We start from the raw sequence: 12,175 nt of genomic DNA, 5'->3' as shown, positions 1-12,175 counted from the left end.
ACTTCTTCTTCTGTTGTCTGCCTTCTTGCTAGCTATGGGCATGGGAGGAACAGAAATGGAAGAGAAAGCTGGTTGACAATATAGGGGAAATGGTGACAGTTACCGTATACAGAGGTGTCAATTGTGCAAAGTAACCAGACTGAAAACAGAGATATTTCTCCTCTGTGATGTTTTTCAATTACAGTAATTTTAAATGTTATTTTTTAACCATCATAGGGTTTTTTAAAAATCCGATTTTTAATTTTATGGTGCCACTTTTAAGATAATGCTATTATTAGTTCTTAAGCCCAATATGTCAACACAATTTTGTGAATGGGCACATCACCCCTACACAAGCTCTGTCCTCACCAATATTTTTATTTTTATTTTTGTCACTAATGGGTTAATTAGTTAGTTTTAACTAATTTGTGCCCTACTGGAAATAAAGAATTGCAGTTTCTGTAGAATAACAGTGAGCACAGCAGGTAACATCTGCCAGCATTGCTGGGACCTCTGATCATATGTGCTGCAATGCCTAGAAACAACAGAACAGAGTTTATGGTAGTTTTTGTGTATGCTTTAATTCTGAATGACCTTGCTCTGGTTATAGTATTTTTGTAAACTGAAATGGCTGTTGTATTGCTGCTGTTATCTCTAATGTAATTCTGAGCTTAGTATCAAAAAAGGTTAAAGATAGAAACATGACTTGAACGAATGGACAAATAAAAAATATCAAACCAAAAACCTGACTCCAAATATTTTGCTGATGTAAATAATAATATGATGGTGTCTCTACAGGTTTAGGAATATGTATTTATGGTAAGGAAACTTTTATGTTTAGAGATACCTAGTTCTTTTAACAAAGACATTTCTGATATTTGAGTAATATAGTTAACATATGAATTCTGCCATTAATACATAGCACTTATGTTACAAATATTATTATCTCAATTTTACTGATGTGGAAACTTAGCTTAAGTTGAGTAGTTTGATCAAAGAAAATAGTATCAGACCTGCGATTAGAATTTGAGTTTTTGTCTTAGCCTAGTATTCAGTCCACTAGTCCATGCAGCTGCACTGATTTTTAAATTACATACCAAGACATTGCAAAGCGTGCTTTAATAAAAAGAGAAAAAAAATTATGTCATAGGTAAAATATCTCTCTTCCCTCTTATACACCCCCTGAAAAGGGATGAATGTAACTTTTATAGTAAGCTTTCTCAACAGCTTTAACTGTAAATTCAGAATCTGAAGTATTATTATTATTTTATATATTTTCTATTTTATTGGAAAACCTGACTTAGTGTTTCACTGGTTTGACAAAGATGGATGCAAATTCTCTGTTTATTCTACATATGCAAAAAAGAAAAACGTACACAGTCATTCGTTTTTGGGGGTTTGTGTATGTGTGTGCGGAACTGTGATAAATGTTAAGATTGCTGTACGAGTACTTCATTATTTTTCAAAAAATTGTGCAGCTATGCATTATGCTAATGTATTGTACGCAATTCATAGATTCATAGATATTTAGGTCAGAAGGGACCATTATGATCATCTAGATCATAATTTGCCACTTCCTCTAAATATGCCCAGGACATACTCCACCATAGGGTTGCCAAAGTGCCGTTATTATTATTATTCTACAGTATGTCATTAGATGACTTTAAAAAAAGAGGTTCTTTAGATATTTGGATTTTATCAATTCAATTGTGTTTATTTGGAGAAAGAATATTTGTTTTCTGGAAACAATGTAAAATATACTTGCTTAATAAATCATTGCTTTCTACACCCAACCTAGCTAAGAAATAAATTTCCTTCCCTCTCTCTCAAACAGTGCATTAATTGTTTGTGTCTCCAGCTAAACATGTCTAGGATTTGCTGTCAATTTCCCCCAATATTCTTGTATTTTAAAAAAATCTCCACAGTCTTGTAATTTTCGAGCAAATTCAGAATTTCATCTTGTAGCTACTATTATGCAACATTTCAGCAAAATGATAATGATGATTTATTTTATTATATTATTGGGTAAGGTAAACTGTACACATCCAGTTTAAAGGTCCCTTAAATTGGCTATATATTTATTTACTTATTTAGCCATTTTTATTTATTTTGTGGGAGTGGGGAGAGGGGATTGGGTTTTTTGCTAAGCCTGCGTAAAATTGCCCTTTTATACAAATAAACCAGAGTGATTCTATTCGATGAAGTCTATCAGTGATACTGCAGAGAAAAAGGAGGAAAGATGAAGAATTGCTATTTCATCTTGTATCAATATATATAGAATAGCATATTGGAAATCATTAATACTGTCCCATAGACATTTTGAATGATGTAGGTGTAGCATAAGTAATTGAAAGTGCTTACATTCTGCCTTCAGACATTTCATTGCTCGTGAGTTAAAATTGGTTGTCAAGTGTGGACTCAGAGGACTGTGCAAGGTGCCCTATTCTGTCATGTGGTACATATTTAATGCTTGAAAGAACAAGGAAGGGACACGTGCAGGAGAGAGAGATAGTGGTACCAACACAGTGCTGGCAACAGCTCTAGTAAAAGACTCAGGATGGGGAGTATTATAGTATTGCATATCTAATATACATATATTGGTTGTGGGGGCATACATAATCCTATCTTTGCCAAGCCAACCTTGAAATCCTTGGTTTTGCCTTGCATCAGTAGCCCTTTTGTATCTTTTCTTTGTGTGCTTTTTTATTTTATTCTTTCCTGGGGTTATGAGCTATAGGTGCATCTAGACCTGATACAAGCACTGAGGCAGGCAGAAAAGCAGAACGGAGCAAACACGCAGCAAGCACGACAGATGTCTGTAGTCATTTATATTGCCAGCACGTGGGTACCGTTTGCTGTTTCCCCTTACTTCTCTTGTGTTCTCCTGGTGAGGAAACAGGAGGCACTTTGCAGCCGACAATGAAATCTTGGCAGCTAATTGCAGTCGTGGGAGATGCCCTTCAGGTAAGACAGAAGAAGGTTTAAAACAATTTAAGGGAGAGAGAGGGAAAAGGGTAAAGATAGCCTTGGTAAATGATGTGGAGCACAAACATTAAACCCATTGACAGAGATGCAGGGGGGTGCGGGAGTAGGTGTGGTGGTGGTGGGGGGGCAAATTGACATGTTTGGCTGCTGTTATTGTGTAGCTGCCTTCAGTGGCTTCTGAACATTAATGCAGAGAGGTTAGTGTTTGCATGTGGCTTCTGGCTGTGTGATTAGAATAGGGATTTGAGCAATTGATGGAATAAAACCCAAGAGCAATATTAGAAGCATGCTGATGGGTTTTCATATTATGAAAGGTATATGGTATGTAAGTGTACAGGACTAATTCTCCAAAGGGCTGTGCTTATGTTTATGTATGTATAATTTGTGGCTGAATGTGTGTGTTTAGATGCATGCCTGTATGCAGTGCTTATAGAAACTGAGATGTGGTGGGATTAATTGTTCATCCTTTCTTTGTGTCTGACTGAAGTTTGTGTGAACTTCATCTTCAAAGAGATGTTTAACTTTCTTTTGATGGGATATATATTAGCATTTATATGAAATACTGCAGGGATCTAATTAAGAATGATTTTCTAAGATACAGTATTGCTTTTTAATAGACACTTTGCAGGATTACTGACCAAATAGATAACATCTTTAAGAAGTTTAAGGTACCTGAATACTTCCTATTGCTGATACATTAACATGTTAAAACAGGTGCACTTTTGACAGATGTTTTTAAAGTTGATCCCATGTAATTGTGTAGTGTACATGTTAGAGCATTAGTGGATAGAGTGTGGCCATATTTTTATAATTAAAACTCTTCTACCTTTACATATAGTTGAATTAACTTTGTTAAAATATATGCTAAAGAATATGCATATTTCAGAAAAAAATGGATTTATGGCTAAGAACCTTGTTCAGTTACAGAGTAACTGGGATATTGCCAAATACTTTGAACATTTCCTTTCTTTAAAAAAAAAGGTTGCAAAATGTGGAACAATGTTCAGGAAAATAAGGTGTTAAAAAAAATCCTTTTCAGACAGACCTGGGGGGCCATACATTTTAGACAACTTACTGCTTCCTCCAGCACAGTTATGTAGTGCAACGTTGTGTACTGTGTATTTTACGTAGTTAGGAGCTGATAGCAAATATCTCAGTTTAGGCGCCATAAAATCTCACTGCTTGTAACCTTAAGGTACTTTTCAGGTATTTTAGTCAGTTCTGTATTTCAGTATGTAAAATGATCTAAAACAATCTTTTTCATTCCCATACATACTCTTTTAAGGAAATATGGTTTGTTATAGAAGTAATTGAAACTTATCTAAATAAGTAGGAAGTTAGTAATTTATTTCTGGTAGCATTAAATACTGGTATTTTGGGTTTCAACACAACTCAGTATTCTGTTAAAACATTTTTATTTCCTTTAATTATCATAACATGTATATTGGTTAATGCTGTATTATTTGAATTTTATATTGATATAAATTGATATATATATTTGAGTATGACAGTTTGACTTTTGGAAAGTGCTGCAAAACCCTCTACAGCTGTTCCATAATCTATGTTGCACCCCACACCTTAATAATCAGTGCAGTACTGATACCTGTTTCATGGCTTTCATTTATGAATAATTGAAAAATCAGCAATAAAGGACTTTTAGTTTGATCCTTAAATATAGGTGTGTGTGTGTGTGTTTGTGTACACAAACTTAATCACTCAATCTTATATCTATTGAAGGATTAAGTGAATTGTACTTCTCTTGCTAAAAATAGTATCAGACTATTTGCTCTTCAAAATGTTATATGCTCACTATATCTTATGATCCTGCTGTATTTCTTTTTTTGCTGTAAAAGAATTTATATTTAGTCCTTATCTTCCTAATATCTAATATGTTGATTTCTTGACAAATGTAAACAGAGAATTTAATTAAACTACTTAAAATGTCATGCCTAGGTTTGGAAGAAAGTAGGTTTAAAACTTTTTTCTTCATTCTGTTTTCCATGAAACAATTTCATTCATTCTGTTAAACAAAAGGATCGCTCTTTTCCAAAAGGCATTATTTTCTACCTTTATGAACTTTAAATGAGTCAAAATATTTCAGTAGTTCCTTTAAAGTAGGAATGTTTAATATTTTTCGACATAATTGTTTCATTTCACTTACCTGTTTGGCTTTGCTTATAGAATTACACATTTTACCATAAAATAAATAAATATTAATAAATAAATAATAAATCTTGTATTTGTTAATTGTGCTAGAGGCTTGCACTATGACTATTTTTAAGTTTAAATTAATACAGCGTAATCAGCAATATTTTATAGTGATGTTAAATTACAAAAATGTTGGCAAACCAAATGTAATGTCAGAAATGGGAGAGAAATGAAACATGATCGAGTATTTTTCTTACGTGATTGTGGTAGAAGGTAAGAAATAACACATAAAGTGATTCTGAGAAAAAGGTGTATAGGTTTTCACAAGTGAAAACATCTTATTCAAACTTGTTGTGATGCTTTATTAAAATATTTAAGTGGGAGTTCTTTTTAAGCTAACTCAAGCTCCCTGAAGCAATCTTTCAGCCTATTTTGCTTTATTTACATGGTTATTAGGTTTCAGGCACTTTTCTACAAATTATTTCATCAGAAGGTATTATACTCGTAGAATTATTAGAAGAGGCCAATGGCTTTAGTATGACTATTCTTCAGTAGCTGAGATTAAATTTTTGGGAATCAGAAACACAGTTTTGAACTTGCCTCATAGAAAAGCAATATGGCAATGTTTTAAGCGTATTCATTTGAGGGAAAGATTGGTTCCTTTAAAAATAAAGTCATGGCATTGTCTCATTATTTTCCAGTAAATGGGCTTGTCATACAATTAGTCTAGAAATCAATATTGAAAACTTGCTTTTTATCTAGTTTTGAAGTATATTACAAATAAAGTTTTCTTGTCAGTAGCATTTACAGAGGTCAACACCTAGACAAGTTCAATAACATACACAGAAATATAGGTAATCACTTTTCAAAGGTACTCTTTTTTAATATAAGACTAAAAATGTCATATTGCATATTTCCACTTGTTTTCAGAGTAATAATAGAGTTGCATGCTTGATTTGCATAATGTAAATTACATCTTTCAGTCAGTAGGGGGTAAGGAGTGCAGCTTTGTCGAAAAAGCTACATAATAAACAAGTCTCCCCTAACATCCACTGGTCCTTGCATTACATTTTGATGAGAGAAAACTGATATTTTGGGGGAAATGAGATATTTGGAATGGCATTCATGAGGCTAACAAAAAAACTATGAATTATTGATGAAGTCCTTTTAATCAGAGGTATTTTCAGCATTTATTTCCAAAATGTTTAAGGGGGTTACGTTTAATTTTATAACCAGGAATATTTGCTCAACTATAGTGTATTAACTCAGAAAACTCTGATCCAACCTTCTTCTGTATGGTTTTTAAGAGAGTATCTCAGACAAATAAGAGTGGTAGCAAAGCTACTGTCTTCTATCCAGGAGATTTTGTTCTATCCAGGAGATTTTGCATTCCATACTTTTATTTAATGTGAACTTCAATTTTGATAGTGTGAGTGTGTTTGCTTTGGGGATTAATATATAGAGTGTAAGCACTTCTTTACATTGATCTTCATAATGCATTTTCAGCATTTGATTTTAGTTAACCAGGTTAAATTATATAGGCTATGATTTACCATTCAGATTCACTGAAAATAAAACACAATACAGTTTCTTCCACCAGGTTGCGTATGAATAGCAGACTATTTTTGTTAGATAATTAACTACAAGTTGTATGCACAGGAACTTGATTTTTGATCAGGGACAGTTTTCTGATGGTCAAAAATATGAAATGTATATATGGGAGACATACTAGTTGTCTTTCCCCCTTCCCAATTGGTCTTGCAATAAAAGTTACTTTTTTTAAAGTGCTAAAATGGAGACATTTCTTGAGTCAGCAGTTAACATTCAGTTTTTGTTCAGCAAAAATACATTATGAATTCAAGCAATTAAAAATGACAAAAAACCCAATTTTACTGCTTGGACTTAACATGCTTTCATTTTTTTCTTTTTCAGCTATATAAAGAATTCAGAGTATTCTTTCTTGTCAGGTGCTTGCAAAAAATACAGAGACTATTAGAAAAATCCTTACTCTGCATTTGCCTGTGCAATTTTTATTTGAGTACTTCACTGTCAACAGATGCAATACTGACAGTCAAATGCACGTAATATCATTTGGTTTTGGCAACTTCTCGTTTACTTACCTATATTTTGATTCACGTAACTTTGAGAGACTAGTAAATTGCCTGTAAGAATCAATGCAAGGATTTCTTTTAGCTAATATGAGCATAAAGAAAATGTATATTTTGTTAATAGTTATATAACTGAAGAGCTACATCTAGGTAGCTAATATTAATATTGCATATAATTGCTTTTCAGTGATTTACACAAGTTGTATGTGGAATTCTACCCTTTATATAATGTTGGATGTGAATCTAACCTGGGAAAAAATAAACTGATCATGGTCAATAAATTAGATGGATAGTCTTCCTCCAAAATAAAGCCGAAATAGAAACTGCCAACTCATAATGGTGGAGTGTGACATTTGAAAATGGATGATGTTTGAGAATCACCGTGTTACTCCTTGCAAATTAAATACACTTTATATAATAGGCTGCCACTGAAAATATAAATGAGTTTATTTTTTTTACTTTATAAATATGTGTCTATGAACTAGACATGTGGGCTTTTCCCTTATAAAAAGTTAAATGTTTTAGTTTTACAAATAATCAGTAGAGGGGAATTTATTTTTTGATAATGAAAAGTGAAATGCAGGAGAAGAACTGGAGCACAGACACTTGTTTTTGGTTATTAGTTAAAATAATTAATCCTAACCAGATTGTTCTCTAATCTGTATATACAAAAATATATTATATAAATTAAGCAATAGCTTTGGAATTTCAGTGTTGCTTATTTAAAATACTATTCTCCTGTAACTTGGAATTAACATGATCATATGAGACTTGCAACAAAAAATAGCATCATTTCAGTGATGAATTACACTTATGATGATGCAACAGTGTCTTTGAAGAACCACTGCCACATTCAGGCAAGCTTTTAAAAACACATTATTTAACCCAAGCCTCATTAGACTGTCATGTATTTTTCCTTTTGTACTATTGCTGATTACCCAGATATTTATATGTAAGCAGATGGTGTCTCCTATTTAATCATCCTGATTTTCTGGCCTAATTCATAATCTGTGATGCCACAGTGCTAGTGATTGCAACTCTGTTACTGCTTCTGATTTGTGATGTCCCAAACTTCTGGGGTATAATAGCAATGAATAATGTGGACAACATAAACGGGTTGATTCAAAAGGATTTATCAGCCATGTATACAGAGAAAGTTTAGTAATCAGTAGTAATAGGAAACAACACAACAAAGAAGCAAACCCAAACAGGTTTAGTTAGAATAGTCTGCAAGACTAAATGGATCGTGAAATGTCATTTAACATTTTTCCTTTTGAGACTCTTAACTTTTGAGAAAGTTTGATTATTTAGAAAGCTGTGAACAGTGTCAGTTTTGCACATCCTTCCTACTTGCCAAATTAATTAAGCCAGTGCCACACAAGGCCACCTCTTTATTTACATATCAGAAGTACATAAAAATGAAACAACATTAATCATGACAGTTTCCAGAGAATATTACTTGTCAAGGAGCAAAACTGTCTAACCAAGAATAAAATCCCATTCCAAACTGCATTTCATTCCAACAAAGAGTCCTCAGTGGTCCGCAGCATTACAAATTCAACTCCAATTAAATGTGTATACATTCTGCCAACACCACAGCTTCCAAATCGTCTTCATTTCTTTTACTCCCTTCTGCACATTTGGAGGTACCAATTTGAAACATAATTCTAAGCCACTCTTCCTTGGAAAGTGAGCATCCTTTTTTTAGTTCCCAAAGGAAGGAAACAGGAAAATATCCTTTGTATCACACGATCTTGACTTGCAGCAATTATATTTACCAAGGACAAGCATGGTGACCACGCTCTTAGGTGTTTTTAAGCATCTTTCAAACAGATGTGACAATTTTTTTTAAATTGCTTCCTCTTACCAACAAACCACTGTAACAAGGAGAACAAGGTAGTGCAATACCACTCCCCATCTCAGTGGGGGAGATGTCTGGTTAGTCCACGAGGAAATGTGGAGAGCATCCATGCCTGAAAAATGCCTCCCCCAGCCTCATGGGAGCTGCTCCTAGAAGGAAGGGGGAAGGAGAGATGCACAAGCTAGGACTGACTTGCTCCCTCCCCACATTGGGGGCTTGCTGCCTCCCATTGACTGGTGAGGGGAGGAGGGTGGTAGCTAACTTGCTCTCACATTCTCTCTCTCGCCCTGCCCCAGGTAATTTTAAATCTCTTCCTTCTGTAGTTATAGATATCTATCTGTGTTTCTAGGATGCTGTGGGACCAATCAATCACATTTTCAGGAAGGATTTTTTCCCATAGGGCCAAATTGGATGAGGTCTGTTGGGGTTATTTGTCACCTTCACAAAAGCATTATGGAGGAACATTTGGAGAAAACAAGAGAAGGATTTAGAATTCTAAAACTAAACAAAACTATAGGAAAATACAACTGTTGTGGATCATGTCTAGTGCGGATAAAAACTAAAAGGGCTCGCTCCCAGAGCTAAATGAGACCTGGGATTTTAGCTAGTGGACCTTGTGCCTGTAAGGGGAAGCCTGAAGAATTCACAGACATAGGTACCCTGTGGTACTTTCACCTTCCTGCCCATGGGTGAAGGATTAGAGGATTCATAAGGGACCTGAGTCCTGGTGATGGGGGGAGGTGTTTACCGCATTAATTACCCAGTAACCACATGCTAAGTCCAGTTAAATGCCTACTATATGAGAGGGGCATATATCACCCCTACCCAGTGATAATTTAAGATAGTTGTGGCCTGCTGCTTAAAATCCATTCCATTATCTGTTGTTCATTCACCTGTGTGTCCTGAGCAATTCAATACAGTCGTGTAACAGGTTGGCATGATTTTGCTGTTGACCCGCTCCATTAGCATGTTTTAGAAGCCTGTATGAAAAGCTAATGTTTTAGTGACCCATTGTGGCACCCTGAGGGGTTGCTCATTAACTGCTCCCTTGATACAAAGGAGGTGAAAGTAGCTCTCTAGGGAGAGCAAACTAGGAAGCTGGGGCTGAGGACGACTAGTTGGCATCCTCATGTCAGTCAGCATTGGACAGGGATATGTGTTACGAGTTGCCGATAATGCCAAACCCTATGAAGGGTATTGGTGTGGTTACTGAGAGCCGTTCAACTGATTTTGATGGACTATGGCTCAAGCCCCTGACTGAACATCTGTGTGTCCTGTTGATAATGGAATAGGAACTTCATTCATTGAAATGGCTCTTGATCTCAGAAACAGAAGTGCAGTGGAGCTGGAACAATTTGTATAGTGAGGGTGCTGAGAGCCACTGAACAAAAGTGTAAACCCTGCATGTGATGGAAACCACTTCAACCCAGAGGGTACTGCCATACCCACAGCACCCCTAGTTCCAGCACCCCTGAAGAAGTGATGCGTCTACGTTGATTTAAAATTAAAGACTTAAAAACCTTTTATATGACTGACATTTTCTTATTGTTCACCCATTTGTGGCCACTAACTATTAACTAATGTCAAACAGAGTAGATAGGTTCAAATCATGGAAAGGTTACTAATACATTAACTGTTTTTACTTTTACTATTAAATTATTGTTCAAAGTAAGCATACTATAGATTTAACAACAGTGTTAAAAATAAGGTGGGGTTTTGAAAAGGGTTTTGCAGTGGCTTAACTCTGCTCTATTCTAGTTAATGGTAACAAATTACCTCAAATTTCATAGGCATTTTAAATCCTGCATTTTGGTTGGCCCATCTCTATTTTTTTCACTTAGGCCTATTTTTGAATTTAGACTTTGATTTCAAGTCAGGCTACACTTTAGGCCAATATAATCTGGTGAGGAATCAAGATCTATAGATGTAATGTTATACTGGATACTAGACAATCAGTGATCCCAGAACTCAGTCCAAGAATGGTGAATAAGCCAGACTCAGTATTCCTTAGAAAAGAGGCTTTCAATATGAATCTGACTTGTTATGGTCTACTAGTGAGTTTCAAGTAGTCAGACTATACCTGGATAGTAAATTTGCTATTTTTATATTGAAAATGCAGGATATATTTTGTACTAGACTTCCTTGCTAGTATATTCAACAACAGTTAACTCTGCAGTTGTCTATACCTGCTAAATAGCAGTCCTTGCCCTCACTTGGAATTACTGTTAGACTTCTGTGGAGTAAGTTAATTTATTCTACCAATTAAAAACAAACCAAAATAAAACTGGGTACTGTAGGATATTATACCCTCCTCTAGCAGTAAAGGGCAGGGGGTGAGGCTGTAAAGCCATCTTAGGTGGCCACTTGGGGAGTCCCAGTGACAGAATGCAAGTGGAGTGGCTGGCTCTATGTTACCATTCTTTTGCAGCTTGTGGCATACAGAGAGTATGGGCAGTATGATCAGAGGGGAAAGGCTGGGAACAGCCATACTGGGTCAGACCAATAGTCCATCTAGCTTAGTATCCTGGCCAGTGCCAGATTCTTCAGAGAGAAGGAACAGAACGGGGCAGTTTCAAATAATCCATCCCTTGCTGTCCACTGCCAGCTTCTGGCAGTCGGAGGTTTAGGAATATCTGGAGGGTGGGGTTGTGTCCTTGACCATGTTAGCTAATAGCCATTGATGGATCTGTCCTATACTTTTGGCCTTCACAGGGGGTTTTACAGGCTTTCGTTGGCAGCTGGGCGCAACTCAGAACATTCTTGAGTTGCAGTTAAGCTTAGACCATATTACAAAATCTCCATGTGCATATATTGATATATTCTAATTGACCTCTATGTGAGTATGCAGTAGCGGTGGAAGAGAGGGACGCACTTTTCTCCTCCTTATGTGGCTGCTGCAAGAGCCAAGCACATTGTGTTCTGTGCACTCACCGTGAAGATTTCTTCTCTCATCTTGTCTATAGATGCACAGCACTCAAAAGGGACAGAAGGCATAGATGGGGGTTATGCTGAGTTCCTTACAGAAGTGAAGCAGATGTTCACTTTTCATTCCAGGAAGCCTACTGGCTGTGAGCTGGAATGTCACTGGGAAACG

The 12,175-nt window shown here is 35.6% G+C and overlaps 1 protein-coding gene across 30 annotated transcripts in view; it reads left to right on the top strand.

Moving 5' to 3' along the window:
- RBFOX1 (RNA binding fox-1 homolog 1) overlaps nt 1–12,175 on the top strand; it is a 2,443,894-nt gene that overhangs the window by 1,291,019 nt on the left and 1,140,700 nt on the right. Inside the window, exon 1 of one of the 30 annotated variants that reach the window (XM_048868151.2) lies at nt 2,568–2,943. The exons of 27 other annotated variants lie outside the window; for them this stretch is intronic. In XM_048868151.2, coding sequence (XP_048724108.1) covers nt 2,899–2,943 — 45 coding nt within the window. In that variant the 5' untranslated portion in view covers nt 2,568–2,898. Of the gene's footprint in view, nt 1–2,567; nt 2,944–12,175 lie in introns of those variants that run through there. 2 more of the 30 variants (XM_048868149.2, XM_048868152.2) reach the window with 2 other exon arrangements.

Source organism: Caretta caretta, chromosome 10, assembly GCF_965140235.1.
Source record: "Caretta caretta isolate rCarCar2 chromosome 10, rCarCar1.hap1, whole genome shotgun sequence".
In the NCBI taxonomy this organism is placed as follows: domain Eukaryota; kingdom Metazoa; phylum Chordata; order Testudines; family Cheloniidae; genus Caretta; species Caretta caretta.
This window is presented reverse-complemented; position numbering and strand designations above follow the sequence as displayed.